This window comes from Harpia harpyja, chromosome 5 (genome assembly GCF_026419915.1).
Source record: "Harpia harpyja isolate bHarHar1 chromosome 5, bHarHar1 primary haplotype, whole genome shotgun sequence".
Classification (NCBI taxonomy): domain Eukaryota; kingdom Metazoa; phylum Chordata; class Aves; order Accipitriformes; family Accipitridae; genus Harpia; species Harpia harpyja.
Genome location: NC_068944.1, coordinates 19,213,201 through 19,232,878, shown reverse-complemented (window position 1 = coordinate 19,232,878; position 19,678 = coordinate 19,213,201). Strand labels below are relative to the sequence as shown.

Genomic DNA, 19,678 nt, shown 5'->3' with positions numbered 1-19,678 from the left:
ATTACTGATCTTTTAAGCATATGAGCAGTCCCACTGAATTCCAAAGTCTTGCTGCATTCAGTAGGATTACTTATATCCTTAAAACTATGCTTGTGGGTGAGTCTTGGTAGAATCAAAGCTTTTCTTGCACTGAATTTCTTAGTCCCTCTGTGTATCTAAAATATTTAATCATTCTGACAAAAGAAGAAAATGGTGCAGGAAAGTACAAAGCTGCCCTGTAGTCAGAATATCTTGCCATTAGTTCATGTTTATTTTATCTACGTTTGTTCTGCAGTTACTAAAATTCTCTCTTACCTGTAGCTTCTATGAGAAAATGACTCGCCTTGAAAATGGTGTCAGTTTTGAAGAACAGGTCCGCAGTTTTTCAATGCACTTTTAGTATGCTTCAGATTAATTCTGGTCATCATTTCTTTCCTACTGGCGTGGGCTGTCAGTCTACGTAACATCCGTGTCTTGTCTGGAGGGGCAGAGGTGGCCCAGGACACCCACAAAGTGTTGTGGTAGAGCCCATCGTACGGTTTCTCACTGCTGAGATGGGAAGAAACACAAGCAAAAGGCATAAAAACCAGTTGGAAGTGTCCCCGCGTCCTCAATTCTGTGATTTGGCTTTTGTCCACATCATGTTTTGACACCAAATCTGCTCGGAAGTGCATTGCAGTGCTTGAGCTGAATTTAGGTCAGAGCAGCTCCAGATGCGACACATAACCAGTAAGTGACGATCTGTGTCTTAAAGACCTGTGGTTGTTTATTACTTACACTTCTTGATTTGTTTTCCATTTGTTGTAGGGTTTTCAAGGGTTTGTGCTGAAGGTATTAGAAATACTTAATAAAATTCTGAAATTTAAAAACCACAGTCAAAAATGGTTCCTTTAAGTGTGAGTATTATTTTTTGCTTTTTGAATATGAGTAGCACTAAGACCTTCTCAAGAGAGCATCTTGTAAAACAAGTAAAGTATCAGCACCTGCCAAATTACGGAATAGCTTTTGCTTTCAAAATACCATCGCAGTTATGATGTAAAATGTACTTTTTGGATTTACTTAAAAATTCTGTGAATGCGCCCCTCCGCAAAGCAAAGTAATTATTTTTCTGAAGGAAGTGTGGCCTTTGGGTGCTTTCAAGTCTAATGCATGATACCCTGTTGCAAGACAGACATTTGTTAAGGGCAAGAGATCAGTGTTTACAGTGCTGGTGTTAGGACTGGATTATTAGTAATCTAATTAAGAAGGTTACTAACAATTTGAAGGGATTATAAGATTAGCAATTATCTGTGTGTTTATTTGATTAAAATAAATGCCCACAGATTTGGCTGCCATACCTGGGCTCTGGTATTTGGCATCAGAAATCCCATTTAATTGGAAGTAGAAAACCAAACAACAAAAAAACTTTGTGGTTTGATTCTGTTTCTGTGATGACTTTAATAAAATGTCTAGTCCTTAATTAATCTTTGCTCTATTTGCACTGAACTGCAATGCACCTTAGTATTGAAAGCCATTTTGGAGAAAGGTTTTTTAGGGGGTTTTTTTTGTAGGGGAGGGAAGAGCATTTTTTAAAATACTACACCATTAATTTAAAAATTCATTTCTGAGGTACTGGGCAGAGACAGTAATTCCGTAGAATACTCCTTTCCACAGGGCTGGGGTTTTGTCTGTAACTTTGCAGTTTAGGTCTGGTATCGCTTAGTGAATCTTCCCAGATTTATTGTTTGAAAAACATCCAACTCTGTATGATTGAGAGTGTCATCTCATTGTGGAGCCAAGATCCCAGAGGCTAAAGTGAAAGGTCCTTATTCTTCTTCACTCCCTACTTTAGATCCCCCAGCTATGCCTCCTGAGGGCATTCACTCACCTAAGGAATAGTATGAAGAACTTATGTATTAGAATTTGGTTTAATATGGATTTTCCTGGGGAAAAAGGTCAGATCCTTAGAGGCCATCACAAAGGTGGTTCTTGCCCTCAGGACAGGTGCCGGGGCACACTCCTTCTCAGAGATTTGCCAGCGTCTGAGCCACAACGTCACACAGGCACAGAGTTTGATGGGAAAAAAATACTCTGGTAAGGAATTTGTTGTTCTAGGAGCCCTCAGGTTTGCAGTGGGGGGAAAAAAAAAAAAAGGCAAAAGGATAAAAATGCATCTACTTTTCTCCCTGAAACTACAAAACTTGTACCTGCTCTCACAGCCCGACTGCAGGATGACCTGCCAATATATCACTGGCTATATGTCATTACGTAAACGCATGAGTGATGGTTCTGTATTTAGAGAACAAAGGATTCCTGGTTTTCATTTCCACAGGTTACATGCAAGTTGGGAATGCTATTTTTAATCTTCTCTTTAAAAGAAAAAAAAAGAGAGCAAAGACAACATTTTGAGATCTGAACTGACAAGTGGCTTTGGCTTTCTGACATTTATGCCTTATTTGTATATTTCTTCTCGGCCTTCTCCAGCTGCTATTGCATAAATCTTCCACGTTTTTTCCACTAACTGTATGGGAGGAGAAGACAAATTGGGAAGTTCAGCTTCCTTCTCGGTGCCTGTTTTTAGGAGCTTTAGAAGTTGTCCAGGATTTAAAATTGGCCTCAGTGGATTTTTTTTTTTTTTTTTTTAATAAAGTAAGCTTTTATCAAGCCACTGCCCTTCCTTGCAGATGTGTACATGGTACAAAGCAACAGCTCCTACAAAGTGGCAGGGTGACTTTTCAGCTGTGAAGGCCGAGGTTGTTCTCGCAGTTAGCACCACGATACCCTCAGGGGTGGTGATGTTGGCCGCGATCCTGCAAGGAGCTGCACCTGCCAGGCTTCCAGGTGGCTCCAGGCAGGGATCTCAGGCTGGCTCGGGCACTACTGCTGCTGCTGTATTGCAGCACCGGCGCAGCGTGCCCGGTGCTGCTCAGCCCCTCCTTCCCTAGCTCTGGGGCCGTGGGTGGTGTGCTGGCACTGGCAGCCAGCCTCTCGGCACAGAGCCCACACAGGGTGCAGCGAGGATTGCCTGCGGTACCAAATTGTCTGTTATCCACAAACCAAGACCCCTTTGCTCCAGCTTTTCATAAACTGGACCCCCGAAATGACAGCCGCCTGTTGGGTACAAGGTAGAAAGATTAAAAACAGAAGCGTAATATAATCTTTAAAGTAACTTGAAGCAGGACATAATCGGGTCGTTGCATAATTATTTTCCTCATTCCTCAAACCCAACTCATTGTATTGTTGTTTTAATAGTACAAATGCACTGGACACTGAAAAAAGTCAAGGAAGATTGACAGGCATGGAGAGAAAGGTAAAGAGAGTGCAGAGTTCAGAATGCTTTTCACACAATGCCGTATTAATAGTAAACATTAGTGTTGGCATGACTTACTGTCAAATGTACAGGTAGCAGGGTTGTAGGTCTAGTTTTGAATACTAAGTTTTATAACCCTCGTTTTGTTGAAATAGCTTGTAACTATTAAATGGAATTAGGTCAATTATTAGCAAGTTGGACGTGGTCACCGTATCCTTCTTCCTTCCATTTTTGTAGTGACAATTCATCTCCTTGCTTCAGCTCCGTGCCTTCCTCCAGCTACCTGAGGTAATCACTCAGCTGAGCCATAGGTGTTAAGACCAATTGCTTGAATATATTCAGCGGTTAAATATATCCTGTTCTAAAATGGGTGAGATAATGGTGATTTAATGAAAACATGTCAGCAGCATCGTTTGTAAAGATACAGGAATTTTCTTATGAGTCTAGTGGTTATGTCTAGCATTTGTATCCGCACTGCTAGACCTCTGCTTGATGTTGTTCTTATTTCCACCTGGTAATTCTAAGGCAGCTAATCATATACAGATATTTATCTGATACTTTTTCATGTGCAGCTCCAAAGTATGTTGTGTGTGGGAATAAGAAGGATAACCTGTCTGCTCTAGATTACAAGTAGGGAAACCTTAATAAATTCCGGTGCATAGCATGAACAAGTTTGGGAAGAGCAGGCTTTGAGTCCTTCCCATTGAAGGTGAAAGGTTGCCATGTCTCTTCACTCTGCTAAAGGGAAGGCAACAGGTCTACCTCTGAACAATGGGTGAAGTGGTTCTGTTGGGTTTTTTGGGGTAAAATGCTCTGGAACCGCTGGAAGGATGTAAGTCCTCATCATCCTTCCATCCTTTAACTCCTGAGCCATTAATTTTTGCCCTGTTGTGTTAAGTTTTCTTGTCTTGAACATTGACAAAGTAGTATCATATTCCAGTAACTGAGAATATGCTGGTGAACCACACAGCAGCCCTGCACATTGAAGGGCTGCTCATGAAGTTTGTGTCCACCATGACCTTTACCTTTTGTGAAGCATGTCCTTCACACAAGGTAAAGGTATGAGAGTGCAGTGTTAGAGCTGGGACAAGGATTAAGGAGTGCAGAAGGAAAATGATCTGCCACCGCACCTCATAAACTGCAATAAGGAAAACGTAATTTTACCAGGTGTTCTGGAAGGTCTACATTAGACCACTGTTCCCACTGTGTAGGAAGCTAGTCGCCTTCCTGACTTTTCCATAGAGCAAATTTTTCAGTTTTCTTAGTTTGCACTGACAATGTAGTTCATGTCTTACGTGCAACCCTAGAAAGCTTCTTCTCTGGTAGGACGTGTGTTAGGAGCCCTCATATTCCTCAAATGGTAGATATCTCTAGGAACTCCAGATCCTGTCTATGTCTTGGAGCCGCTAAGACATCCTCATGAGAGCTGGTCCTGTGATCCAAATGTTAAGCCTTGGAACTAGTGGCAGCCCTGTTTAAGCCCAGCACTTACCAGGACTCCAGCCATGTCAATTCTCTGGGTGATGTCAACACCTGACAAACACATGGTAGGTGAAAGCAAACAGATATGCTCTCATTTTTCTCAGGATTTTACCACACTATTCCTTTCATTTACACGTCACAAAAAATGCATAGATCTGAACACAGTAATAAACATGCATGTGTGTTTTTCCTGGCCAGGAGAGTTCGCCACCGTGAAGAGTTCACTTTTCTTCGTCTGGGTTTTCTGGGGGCTACTAGCATCCTCTTTTTTTAATCATCCAGTTTGACTTTTAGACATGAAATCTCTTGACAGCAAGTTCTCTTGCACTAAGCTTGGACTGGTGCCACAGGTAAACAGAAACTTCTCGTGACTTCCTTTTAAGTCTGTGTTTTGTTACCTTTGCTTCTCCTGTTTGGGGATTTTCTGCTTTCTCTTTTATCAACCTATTGAGAACTCCAGTCAAACTGGTTTTTCCTTTCTGGCAATCACTGTATCAGACTTATTATTCCAAACCACTTCCAGCAGAATAAGTGATCTTTAATTTCCAACAACCAGTGCTGTTTCTAACCTGGATTTGGCATTCTTCAGGGCTTGCAGCTCATGGTGGATTTAGTGTACACTAAGGATATCCACAGTGCAACAACTTTTGGAAACAAAACCATCAACCAGAATGTGTAAGTTGCACTGAAATAGTGTTTCCATATCACAGCAAGATAAACTTGCAAGTAACAGGGAAAGCTGTGTTTGCAATGTCCAGTGAAAATACATTTTGTTAACTTTTGACATCCCCTGGCAACCTTGTGGTATATAGCTGGTGCTTGTAAACCTGATTTTACAGCTCCAAATATTGTCAAGGTTTTTTCTCACAGTTCAGCTTTCCTGAACATAAAAGTCCAAGTTCTTTTTGAAGAATTCACCTGAAGAGGTGGAGGTGAGATCTTCTATGCACTTTAGTTAGTGGGACATAAAACCAAGGTTTTGATCTACCATTCTGTCTAAAGGCACATTCTTCAGGTCCTGATGAGACGGTTGCGTTGTGCCCGTGTAGCTCATCTGTTGTTTCAGGTATTCCCTGCTTCCCTTCCAGCGCCAGTCTGTGTAGTTGCTGGAAGATGTTAAACAGTTGTTTCCTTCAGACAGTGGATAAAGAGATGGTAATCTGCCATACATCAGCTCACAAAGCAGGCAGGATCCAGATCTCTCTGGAAAATGCAATATGAGCTTTCTGTTTTCATGTTATTATCTTTTGGTCCTCTGTTCAAAATTGCACTTATAATTGTAGAATGTGCTCCGTGTAGCCTTGACATTGCATAGAACTCAAATCCGTGTCTATATAACGCTTCATGGGTGTATCAATATGCATATAACGATTATTGGCCTAGGACTGTCCTCTCATGAGGAAGAAGAAAGTTCAGTGAAGTCAGTGGATTCAAGCTGGTGTGAGTGTGGTCAGAAGGAGGGTTTGCACGTGCTGGTCAAAGCCTCAGATTTTATCAGTGCTTCATTCTTAGTCCATGTTTTGCAGCAGCTCAGCCACTTGCACCCCCAGGAATAAAACATCTAATCACATGCAATAGAAGAATATTGTCCCCTTTTAAATAAATAAATAAATAACCTTCCCTCTTCTTTCTGTCTTTGCCCATCTTCTTCCCTTTTCTCTGAGATCCCACGTAGCAGAAGTTGGCAGATGATGAGTCTCGTTTCTGCTGGAGCCTGTTAACCTTTCCGTGTGAATGACAGTTTTCCAGATTTAAGTCTTAGTCAGTGTTTATATTAAGAAGAGGGTTAATGATGGTCCCCATAGGCCTCTCGCTCGGAAAGCAAAAACATCTGCTAAGCCAAAAAGTGGTTAGTTTGCTAAATTTAGAAGGAAGAAATGCATTTCCCAAAATTCACACTGCTTCTTAACAAATTTAGGGAACCAGTGGGGGCAAGAAGTTATGGAAGTCGTACTGTTTGTTCATTTTTTAGTTTAGTTCATGTTTTTTCAATTAAAAAAATAAAATGAGATTGCTATTATTAAGCAGAAAGGGGGTAGTACTCATATATCTGAAACGTTTAATGCAGTTGAACTTTTTGTGCATTTGTTTAGGTTAATAGCTGGACACGTGCCAAAGCCTGTGAAGCTTAGAGGTGTTCTGCAGTACATACTGAGAAAAGACAACTTGGCAGTGGAGAAAGTGAGGTTAAAATGGATGTCTGCTAGGAAGCACATAGACTAGGAAAACTCTTCTACGGATTTTAGCCATTTTTCTTTATCCTCGCCAAAGGCGCTCCTGATTGCTGCTAGCTGTCTGGCTCCTTGCAGGAAAGGGTGACCTGGTGAATGGCAATGAGCCCTCGGTTGCAACCGTCATCATCTGTCATTGCTTTTAATGTCTCAGCCAAGGTCATTATCTGTAAACAGGGTTTAAACTAGAGTTTTCCTGCTCCATGGGATTACCGGGGAGCATAGTTTGCTGGTACCAGTAAAGCATCTTGTGATGGCTTTGCTCTTGATGACTTCATGGTGGCTGGGGCAACAAAAGGAGATGGGTTATACGCTTCCCTGTAGAGCTGCTTGTGCCACCAGCGGGCGGTACGGACACTGGGTCGACAAAGTGCCATCCATCGCTTGTGCGTCTAGGAGAGATCGCCATTGGTGGCCTGAGACCCTTCCCAGTCTTGTTGCCTCTCTGCCTCTGAAGGAAGCTCAGAGCGGCCGGTGCAGCCATGGGGAAAAGCTGAACAGCCCGGGGAGCCACATCCTGGCTGCCACGTCCCGGCTGCGTTTCGGTCTTCGGGGGTCCAAATGCTTTAAACCACAAATCCTCAGACTTTACTGGCCTGTTAACAAGCCAGCGGGTTTCAGGCATGACTGTACTTCGCTCTCCCTCAGCCTCCCGTTTAACCTTTTCATCTCCTGACAGAACAGTTTCCTTGCTGGCAAGCCATGAGTTGCTGGTGGGTGAAGGTGCGTTTCTGTGGATAAATCCCGCCATTATTTGGTAATCTCCAAGCAGCCCTTTGCCAACCCCAGGCGAGGCGACGTGAGGTCTGCTGGGAGGTCAGCAGGCCTTGGGAAAATACGGTTTTGACAATTGAAAAAAGGATAAACAAGGTAAATCAGCAGCTTCCCCCCTGTCCCTGCTGTCCTCACCCCTCTTCCAAGCGTGTGTCAGCTACGCGAGCGGCTGAAGAGGCGGTTATAGCGGGTTGACATTGGTATTGAAATAGATGCTTTTTGACTGCCAGGAGCAACAGGGAAGTCCGGGGGAGCCAGCACTCTTAGCAGATGCCAAAAATGCTTGACAATGAATACCAATACGTAGATTTCTAACCCTTCAGAAATAAATATGCAATTTCGGTAGCATCTTCAGTGTTTGCACTGGGTATTTTCTTCCGTAACAGCTTCTGGAGCAATTGGTCATTCAAAACTGTAGGTGAGATCCAAAACGGGTTTCGGTCCCTCTCTTCCTTCTGCCACCTCGTGCCTTTGCTGCTGTGCTTGCTCTTGCTCCTCATGGGAAGCGACTGCAGAGTGGTGTGGAGGGAGAGAGGGGAGAAATTCCACTACCTCATGGAAGCTGTAGTTAAAATTTAGTGACTGTTTAAATTTGACAGGAAAATCCTTAGCCATTAAATTTTACCAATGTCTTCTGAGGGATTTTGGCCAATATTTTCAGCAAATGACGTGGGAAAATTAATCCTTTAGGGGTTAGAATGTTTTGGGGGGCTGTTTTCATTACGTCTTTCTCAGTTACCAGGAAATATATCAGAATAATGTGAGGTTGCTTGAAGCCCAACTGTGGAACCGAAGGTATTCTCGAAACCAGAAATCCATAGCTTCCTATTTCCAATATTGCAGGAAGAATTAACAGGGCTGTAATCCCTTAGCTGATAAAAACAAAAGATATTTTATGGAAAGAAAGAAGGAGAAAAAAAAACGTTCAAATCTTGATGTTGTCCCTGATAACTGCAACAGGACAAAAAAAGGTGTTTTTTCAATTTCAGCTCCCTGGAGACCTGGGTAGGTGTTCTCGTGGTGAAATGTCTGCCTCACCTGTGACTTACTGCAATCCAAAGAGGGTAGAATTCAAAGTCCTGGTCCTGGATGGTTTCATATAGTAGATTATGGTGCTTCTGCTGGGTTTTGAGCCTGGCTGAGGAGTTTACAAAGCTCTTAATGGTCTATCAGAAACGTAAAGGTTTGCTGACCCTGAGAACTTACTTGGGGATAAATTAGAGATTCTTCACTCTGAGAACTTGAAGCTACAGCCTTAAAGATTTGCCACATTACCTTTTTCTTTTAGAGATGAGCATTTTGAGGTGGGTTTGATTTCTTGTTTTCCACAGAAACTTTTTGATACAAGGCCTTTGAAATGTTGGGGTGAGAGCATAAAAAATGGTGGAAGTAGACAAAGATTTATTAAAATGTGTAGTTTGTTGTATTGATCTGCAGTTCAGCACTTCATCTTCCCAATTCTTCGGATGTTAAAATACACTTACAAATATAGCATGGGTTTTGTGTCTATCATATTATTCTCAAGACATGATTTTTCTTTTAATTGTGATTTCGTTTGTGGGGTCAGAATATCTATACAGAGCCGCATAGTGATTTACCCAGTGAGAAAAGGATTTTCATGTACGATTACCTCTTTATTTGTGCATTTATGAATCGTTTTTTCAGAATTCTTGTATAGCTGCTACTGCTGCTCAAATTGCCATGGTTTTTGAAGAGAATAATGCTTATTGATAGTTCCCACATGCACTGGCAGGCACATCTAAAACCTGTACTTTTGTGTTCACAGCTTGCATAATACAAAATTTAGAGTTTGCTTGTCAAACTAAGTGTCAGCTGAGTTTCCTAGGAAACTCACTGAAGATATTTATAAAACTACAGATCAGCTTAATAATAGATATAATAATGTCAGTAGCTCGTGATTGGATTTTTTAACTTATCAGTCCATTTTTCTTTGCTTTAATTTGTTGGCAAACCAAACCACTGCATTTCCCAACAGAGCAGTGAAGACCTTCCTTCCAATATCTTGCCTAATTTATTTAAAAAAAAAAAAAAAAAGTACTTTGTGCTGTTCCATGTAAGGAAATGTAAAACGCCCTACTGTAAAATTGCGAAGAACCTAAATGTCATACTAATTATCAGACTAAATCCTTTAATAAATAAAACCACAATTGTGAAGTAGAAATATAAATGTTATATGTTATAGTTTTATTCACGGTTGAGTTGAATGCGTGAGTTTAAAGTCTATTGCACATGCATGCAAAGCAGTCACTGCAGAATTAACATAAATCCTGAGTATGGGTTTCTATAGAAGCTGTATAAATAGAAGACCTGTCAGTATTGTATAAAGGCATTATTCTGTGACAATAATTTTATCCCTGGGCTGAAAAAAACAGGATCTAAAAAGAGATAATAAGTAATACTGGTGTCCATTTTTACTCATTTTTCTGCTATTGTGTTTTCCTCACACTGATTCTTTGAGTGGGGACATGAGCGTTGCCACAGTTGGGAGGTATCTTCATACTTTAGGCACTTTAAATTGAAATTTTAGTCATGTAAATTTAAAATTTGCTGATGTGTGTATATATATATATGTATAAAAGAACGTATATTATGCCAGAACATAATTATTAGAGGCATTTAGGCTTAGTAGAAATGAACATTCTTTAAAAAGCAATTTAGAAAAGTGATTCCAGTTTTCCCATTTTAATACGGTAATGAGAATGAAGTTAGCATATTTAGTAATGAGTTGTCAGCAATACTGACTCCTTATCTCATCTGGAATCCATTACTTGTACCTACTACGTACATTTGCCTGTCAGAGCTATTTTTTGATACTGTGCTAATTAGCCAAGTAAGGAGCTTATATGAAGGATATTTAAGAACTGATTTTCTTTTGAAAAAGTAAGAATATAGCTTTTTGTGTTTCAGTGTCTAGAAATCTCAGTGCACGTTTAACGTAGTTGCAAAAGAAATCTTAGGAAGCCTGTCCATCACACACTGAAAAGGTTAATTCTCTGTAATGCTACAAAATTTAGCCAAATACTAATAGAAGTTGCGTGTTGATTTATTGGATGCTAGTGATACCATTGCAGCTTGATACAGCAGGGTGGCAGGTAAAACCTTGCAAATCATTGCATTTATTTTAATATAGATCGCATGTGGCCAGCAACCTTATAAGCATAAAATGTTACGGCTGCTACGTCAAGTGATATTTTTTAAGCACGTGATACTTGTTCAGAGCTCACTCTCTCTTACCTGCAGCATTGCATTTAAAATGGATCCTTTTACCAGGAGAAGGCTGACGATTTTTACATGAAAGACAACTTGGGCTGCTGCGTAGGACATCTGATTAGGAGACTTAACTCATTCCTGACCCTGCCATGGATTATTTGCAGTGTAACTCTGCGTTAATCCTCTGTTCCTTACCATAATTTGCCTGTTTGGAAAATGCAAATGCTAAGAACCAATAACCTTCTTGAAGTGCTTGTTGTATAGGTGAGAAAGATGTGAATTGGTACTAAATACCACATTTAATAATTTTGGATAAATTCTGCCGACATGACCTTGGTATTGGGGAGACAAGATGTATCGTCCCTGATTTATACATCAACTCCAGAAGGAATGCTTCTGCAAGAAAAACACCAACTCATGCTGCCTTGTGAGGTTTGTGATGGAGTCGTATTTGTGCACAAATACTCACTTCTGTCCACACTCTTAACCAGAGCCCTTTCTGTGTCAGCCCTACCTGAGGACCATTTTCTCCCCTGACTTCTGTTGCATTTATTGATCCTGAGCTGTGCAAGCGATTGCGCTGCCCACAGCAGTTTGCTAGCTCTCCCTCAGGCTCCTGCCCGTTTTCTGCAGGCTTGTTTAACCTGCCGGCATTACCACCTTACTGCGCTCAGAGACCTGGATTTACCCCTCTGCTCACCTTTTACCCTGATGAAAAGTAGCTGTTTCTGGGCCCATGGAATCAAACTGTTAGGAAACTCTAAAGATGACTTTGAAACGGACTTGGAAATAGAGGAGTGCTGCCTGAACAGCCATGTTAAGGAAAGTTACTCTGTGTTTAAGAAGAGATTCAGCTTGGAGGCATTTTCGGTTTAGGATTTTTTGCCTTCTTTTTTCATCTTGTGCGCTGCAAGCATGAGCTGAGAGTTGTGTTAATGATAGGTGCACCAGTTAAAAATACATCACTCTGCTCCGGTGCCTGTATTAACTGTGGGGGTAACTGAAGTTAAACTTCACATTATCAATATTCTCAAGGTGCTGAAAATTATCTGACCAAAATGTTCGGTCTGAATACAGCTGCTTTCTCATGGTGACTGTAGCTGACTACAAAGATGTACTTCTTTATGTAAGTTTATGGTGGCTTTTGGCAGGGGAGGAGGTTTGCTAAAAAGGTGATTTTTCTTTAGAGTTTGTTCAGGACGGTTTTGTTATCAGGCACCCCTCACGTTGTGCTAAACAGTGATTTTTATTTTTTTTTTTTTTTTTTTTTTAAGCAACATGTTTAGCCGTCACACCTTGATCATCCACAAAGAAAAGCTGGGTATTCTAGCTGTAGATAGTGCATTTTGTTTCCCTGTTATAACAATGGAGGTTCAAAAAGGAAAATAGTATAAGTAAATATATACGCCGTGTATTTTCTTTTCCTTTCAGTTCATATCCGTGGGAAAGTGCTATGAGAATTACAAACAGGCTTTTAGGGGGGTATTTTTTCAACTGGTCAGTGTGTGTGACCCCTGCGTTAACAGTGAGTCACACTGTAAGTCAAGAGTTCACTGTTTTTTTGTCTTTCCCACTGCAATTAAGTAGATTCCACATGCACACCCAAGTAAAATTGGAAAAAACTTGCCAGTTGGTAAAGAAATCTTGATAATATTGGGGCAGATGAGTCAGCCGGTGGGATATTCACTGCCAAATACCAAATAACAATGCAGAAATTCAGGAAAGCTTCCAAGACATATGGGCAGGCCAGGGAAAATGAGGCAGCCGGGCTCACACAAAATCTAAGAAATGGGTGAACGTGAGAACGGAGAACCTGCCTATTTTATCTATACATATAAAATCACATTTTTATGTCCTTAATACTGCCATTCTAACATGTTCTAGGAAAGAATTAAAGCTTGAAAAGATTTTTTAAGTAATTGGAGAATGTGGTTCCCCCCCTTTTTTTCTGGTTCCCTTTTCTCTTGCCCTTCCCTGCAGTTGTAAGTTTCTGTTTCACCGTACTCGTCTCACTGAATTATGGTGACATAGACTCAAACAGGTTAACCTCTGCTTCGTGTTTTGCTTTCCACTTCTTATGCTTTAGTTGCAGTGTTTGAGGGCAGCATGTCAGTCCAAAGCTATTTGTATATATTAACAAGCATTTCTGCTAACATTACTGAGGCCATCATTAACATAACATTATGCTAGATTAGCATTATGCTAAACAAAGGCAACCCTTAACCCCATTTTCTTTTTTAAACCTCAAAATCTTTTTTATGTCTAAACAACTATGTAATGTTTTATGACACATGGTTAGTCTTGGTATTTTTTAGTGGACCTCACCAAATTGTAATATTTAACTGCATTTGGACCGCTTGTGGGTACCGCGTAACGGTAAGTGTAGAAGCGCTGTAATGAAACAAAGTCTGGGTAAAAAGTTGTTTGGCTCAGGAAGTGTAACCTCAATCAATGTACATAAATCGTCGCACTCATACCTTTACCATTGGACTTGTGTTTTGCTTTGCAGCGGGAGTCTAAACCAGAAAAGGTAGTGACAAGTGTTACACTAGACAGTATTTTACATATCTAAGCGCATGTTTATTTTTCTTCTAGCTTTTTAGAAAGAATTGACAGTGTCAGCATGGATGACTACACACCCACAGATCAGGTTAGTATAACTTAATGGGGTAGGGTCTGAACCAAGATGCCCATTTGTACGAATTCTTTATGTAATTTATTTTAGTCCCAACAGCAGCTGAAATAGGGCATACCACATAGTACCAAAATACCATCCAGCAGTTTAAGTAATGGATGTTAAAGAAGAGGCTTTTTGGTGGTGCAAGCTTGTTTTTTACTGTTATGATATGTAGGTCGGTGATTCCTGTAACACATCTGTTATTTCTTCTTGCTTTCCATTCTGTGTCCTGCAAACAAAGCAAAGGGAACAGAAAACATAAACATAAAAGCCTGTGGTTTCCCTCACCAGCCTTGACTACACAGAAGCAGTGTTTTATTGCAATGGTGAAGGTGATGGAAACCCAGAGGGAGGCTTCCCATGTCCATCAGATGGGTCCTTTGGAGGCAGAAGCCTGCAGTGGATCCACTGTCCAAGCTCAGGGGAGACCACCAGTGGCAGCAGCAGACTTCTCTGTGGGCATGCAGACACCTTCTTTCCAGCCTGTGCCCATCTCCTGTGGGCAGGATGGTTTCTGTTTAAGTCTTATTTGCAGAACAGTACACTTTTTTCCCAGATGTCATGATACGTCTTGATAGAGTGCTCTAATGACGAATGCACTCAGGAAAGTTAAGCCTTAAGTGGCACAACCTTGAAGTAAGAAAGGGCTTCACCGTGGTGCACAGCTTCAGCTGCCTTCCCTGAGCTCAGGCTGTGTGGTTTCCTTGGGCACAGATGTCTCTTCGGCAAACTTATCCTGGGGTTGTTACTTTTCAGTGCTGGTATCCCACTGTCATCTAGTAGTCTCAGCCAAGACTGTGGGCCACGTCATAAACTGCAGATGCAGGTGGCAGAAGAGAATCCCTGCACTGGATAATTCAGTCTAACCATGCAAGGTGTATAACGGGTGGATGCCCTTAAAAAAATACAATTGCTAAATCTCATTGTGCAATCAGGGACTGAAATTCAGAGGAATGAAGTGACTTGCCAGAGATCACACAAGGAACTATGCAGAGCAGAGCCTGTTCCTTCAGACCTAGTTCAGGTCTATAACCACAAGCCTGTCCAATTACTCTGACCGTATCCTGAAATTAGAAGGCAGTAAAAAGTAGTATGGTTGTATTATAAGGTGAAACTTGTATAGTCGACCTGGTATAGGATCAATTATTAAAGCCCTCAAGACATTTTCAGACCAAAGCAGTAGCACTGGGATTTACTCCATCTAGACTTCATGGTCTGATTTTAGCATCGATACCACTCAGCTGGAGAGAGAAGTCAATGAAGCAAAGCCTCATTTTTGTGTTCATTATTTATGTTACTGTTGGCCTGTTTGTTCCTGGGAGGCCTTTCCCTACCTGGAGCAGCCATTCATCATCTAGAAATTTTTCCTGATAATTCCTTTGGGAAGAAATGCCCCATGTCTCCAAAGATCAGAAGAGGCCTTTGGTATTTGTCAGGCAGAAAACTTTTGCTCTAAAGGAGGGATTCTCTTTTGCTTTTGGCTTTTCATCCTGTCATGCTCTATCAGTTGTCCTCCTGAATTCACTGGTAAAAATCACTACTTTCCTTTTTTTCCCTTACTTTCTTTAATTTTTTTGCACCATCTCAAAATAGTGACTGAGTCCAATAACAAATACAGTGACAGAAAAAGACAGTAACATATAACTAAATTAAATAAGTGGCCTTCAGCTGAGTTCATGCGGCTGTCAAAGCAGCTGAGGTTTGCCAGCTGCCAGAGTACTTGAAGCAGTAGATGGTAGGGTAGGGGAAGAAGGCAAGCTGTGTTGGACTCTGCACCACTGGCTGCCTCCTTCCCTCCCTGCTTTCACAGCCACTGCGTGGCAAGGAAAGCTAAGCTAGACCGAGCGGCCTTTCCCTTGCCCCAGGAAGGGAGAGCTTCCTGGGCAGGCAGCCGTGCCGTGCCGAGAGGCGGCTGCTCAGAGGGGTTCATCCCCGTCAGGTGGCCAGCAGCTTTCTCCGGCCTCCGGTTCTGTTCTGCACCCACCGTCTGAGCAGCAGTGCTGGATAGTCAAGGTTAAAAATGCTGCCAGTGATGACGGGGGCACGCGGTGAGCTAGCTGCCTGAGGTATGCATCATAAATTGCTTTTGCCTACTTCCTTTGAGAATCTAGGAAATTATTATTTTTTTAATTATTAAAAGAATGTTATTTACGTTGTAAAGTATTGCTAGTTTGAAAAATAAGAAAGAAATGCCAGATTTGCGTACAACCTAAATTCTGTTCCGCTGTGCTCTGTAATAGAGCTTTAATTACTCAGTCACAAGCTATTATTTCAATAGGATTCCTGTCTCATTCAGTACAAAAGAGGGCAGAATTAAGGTTGCCTGGGCAACTGTAAATCTGGAGTTTTCTAACATTTGAATACTTGACTTTACAACATGAATAACATTTTTCTTAGTTTTATGTAACTTCAGAATTCATTATCCACATCACATACAAAATTGTATGACCATCAATAACACGTTTCAGCGGGCAGTAAGGAGAATGTATAAAGGGTCTACTGTTTTCTGAGTGCGCACACAAACCAAATGCAGAGATGATATTTGTGTAGATCTGCTGTGTCAGTATGGACAAATGCAGGTTTACCAACAAGTCTGATCAAACTTTAATTAAATGGAACATTTAAGACTTTTCGTGGAAAATAATATTCCATGCTTTTAAAAACAGAATGAGGTTAGAAAAAAACCTTATTAATCAGCTTCTGTGTTCTCATTTCCAGGACCTATTAAGATGCAGAGTGTTGACATCAGGGATTTTTGAAACAAGATTTCAAGTAGATAAAGTAAATTTCCAGTAAGTCTATTAGTAATAATTTATGAATATCATACTAATTTTTAAAAACTTAGTTCAGATGTCTGTGCTCATGAATGCTTGGTATAGTAGGCTTAGGATGGGAGCTGGTTTGGGGTTTTTTTGGTTGGTTTCATTTTTTAGCTCTCTTTCCATAGGTCCTAGTAAAATTGCCTCATACTTTGCAAAAAGAGCTGATATTAGTTATGTGTATTAGTGATGCTCTATTGTGGGGTTGTCTGTGGCTGTTTTTATGAACTGGTTCATTGATGTAGCACTGTAAACTCGTAAAATACTGTTGGAGATAAGATCTTGCAGAAGTCGGTGGGAATCTGCCATGAGTCAGACTTTGTACAGTGGGACAAGGAGAGTTAAATGTTTCCCTCCTTCCAGAGGGCTGCAAGCTCTGTGTTTGTCAAAGTTTTACGCTCTGTCTCTGTAAAACACCCTCTGTCGGGCTGCCTCCGCTCAGTGGTTCTTGTCCAGAAAGGTGGCAGTGCTGACGGGCAGAGCTGCCCCCATGTCCTCCTCCTCCTCACAGAGATGCGCTCTCCCCACCACCCTTCAAAATATGCCAAAACCTGCCACATGCACTTCTGTGGGCTGGAAAGGCCAACACTTGCCCTGGAAAAGAGTATATTTCTCATTTTATGGGTTCAGTAGCCTTCTCCTGGCAGAGCAGGACAGGTGGAGCTGTGCAGCTCTCTGACATGCAGTGCAGCATCAGCAGAGCTCTTGACATGCAGCGTGGCATCAGCAGATCTCTCTCCCCTTCAGGCGGTATTTTACTGCCACTGTCCTTGGGGCTGTCAGATTTTTAAACTGAACCCTCACGCTGCATGCTTCGTATGACTTTCCTAGTGCACATGAGTGATATAACATCCTATGGCTTTTTAACAGCATGTTTGATGTAGGTGGCCAGAGAGATGAGAGAAGAAAATGGATCCAATGTTTTAATGGTAAGTAAAAATATTCCACATTTTTATTTTGAACTTACTCTCTGAGGTGCGAGCAGCTTAGTATTCATATTCACACAGAGTGTGTCACTAATACAGGAGTCCAGTGTTACAGATAATTTCTTTGGGTATTTTTGGCAGTTTGGGGAGTAATGGCAGTGTTACCCTGAGGAGTACGTGCTGGGATAACAGAGATGTTTTTTTCTCTCTCCTTTCTTTCTTTCATGTGCTCTACCCAGATGTCACGGCTATCATCTTCGTTGTGGCTTGCAGCAGCTACAACATGGTAATAAGGGAGGACAATAACACAAACAGACTACGGGAATCCCTGGACCTTTTCAAAAGTATCTGGAATAATAGGTAAAACATACCTTATTTCCCACCCACCCTCCCCAATTTAGCTACAGTTCAACTCCTTACAAAATAGGACTCCCCTTACTATATGCTCAGATTGCTTATTCAGAAGATGTCGAGGTAGGGCCTGGTCACAGGGTGCCCCCACAGAGCATACCGCCTCTTGGCGGGGGCCGGGGCGCAGGGATGGTGCACACGGCGTTTCGCCACTGCCACCAAAGTGATGCAGGGCGCAGGGATGGCTTGAAAAGGGCAAGCTCCCTGTGCTGGCTGCCGCAAGGGAAGCGGGGAGACCCCTTCTGGGTGTCACTGTGCTGCTTGGCCCAGACCGAGAGCATCCTCCAAATTACATTTCGTCTCCTGAAATGCAGCAGGAGCAGCAGCTAGCTGTTGGCGTTGCATTCGATTCACCGGCTGGCACTGCACTCGATACCTGTGTGGGCAGCTACTCTCGTAAGACTCGTCTCTGAGGGTGCACAGTTTCTCTGCCTTGTGGGATGATATTTCATGATATAGATCTAATCTAATTGTAATGGCCATTAAATTGCCATTCTGCCATAGTGCATGTAAATTACAGATACGTAACCAAATAGCAATCTGAATAGGTTCCTGATAGAGAGTAAGTAAAAACAATACACAAAATAAGGTAATGAAGTTTTCAGCACATACCTATGAGGATGCTCTGCACTGAGAAGTGATTGAAGGTCGAGTGAGGAAAAACGTTAAGCTTAAGTCCCAAAGGCACATCGTCGCAGTGACGGCTAGGTATTAACTGGGGAAGAAAAGAGATTATTTCCTTTTGATTCATCAGGCGTCATACAGGGCACCCTAAAAGACAGGGTATCTCTGTGGATGAACAATAGTTAAGACAGAGCAGTCTGGGGGGAAGGCAGCTTTCCAGCCTTTTTCTTTTGCTTCAGCAAAACCAAACAAAGTAGACAGTAATATCTGTTTCTGGACTGCGGTGCTTTTAGGAAATGTCATCATTTTCCCAACTCGATATCAAAAGGATAATTTAGAAAACAGTATTTGAAGACTGCTCCCTTCAGCAATGTCTACTGCAGTTTTTGTAAATGTATTTATGGATCCTACAAATATACCCACCAGCACAGGTGCAACCCAATCGAAACAGTAATTTAGGTCATCTCTTTTTTTCTGTTGAAGCATGTTCCACATTACTTTGCTCTCTGTCCATGCAGGGACAGCCAGTAAATTTTCTATTGAAGTGATCTGTTTTCCTTGATTAACGTGTCAGAGATAACACAAACACTCGGTTTGTTTTTGGCAGGTGGTTACGGACCATTTCTATCATTTTGTTCTTGAATAAACAGGACATGCTGGCTGAAAAAGTCTTGGCAGGGAAATCAAAAATCGAAGATTACTTCCCTGAATATGCGCATTATACCGTACCTGAGGATGGTAAGGTTTTTCACCACGCAGGGACTGGCCCTGGTGGCATAGCCCAGCCCATAGTTCCTCTGTCTCTGTCTGTCTCTCACACACACACAAATCCACAAGCACACACTGTTCCTTAACGCGAACTGTTGGTCACGTAAGGAGCGTGCCGGCAGCATGTAGCTCGGAGGTGCCCCAGCACGGGCAGGGTCTGAAGGGGCTCTGGCTGCTGGCGGGCGTGCAGGGGGACTGCAGGGGGCTGGCTCCAGAGCACCTGTCTTCCCCTCCTTTGGAGCAACCCAAGTCCCAGGAAAGCAAAGCTGCCAGGCACGTGCCTCCCTGCCAGACGCTTCTGCCTGGGCTTCCCGTGGTGCTGAACTTTGTTAGGGATTCGTTAGACTTATTTTGTGGCTATTCTGCGTCCTCCGACACTGTAAACTTCAGCCTTTGCAAATACTGATGGGAAGCCCAGCAGACCAGCAAGGGAACTTGAAAGGAGGAAAACCACATCAATAAATACA

At 41.9% G+C, this 19,678-nt stretch overlaps 1 protein-coding gene across 4 annotated transcripts in view; it reads left to right on the top strand.

Moving 5' to 3' along the window:
- Positions 1-19,678, top strand: part of GNAL (G protein subunit alpha L) — a 198,375-nt gene that overhangs the window by 166,619 nt on the left and 12,078 nt on the right. For all 4 annotated transcript variants that reach the window (XM_052787315.1, XM_052787317.1, XM_052787316.1 and 1 more), the window contains 5 exons: positions 13,582-13,636; positions 16,382-16,455; positions 17,353-17,411; positions 17,648-17,768; positions 19,051-19,181. In XM_052787315.1, the coding sequence (XP_052643275.1) occupies positions 13,582-13,636; positions 16,382-16,455; positions 17,353-17,411; positions 17,648-17,768; positions 19,051-19,181 (440 nt within the window). The remainder of the gene's footprint in view (positions 1-13,581; positions 13,637-16,381; positions 16,456-17,352; positions 17,412-17,647; positions 17,769-19,050; positions 19,182-19,678) is intronic.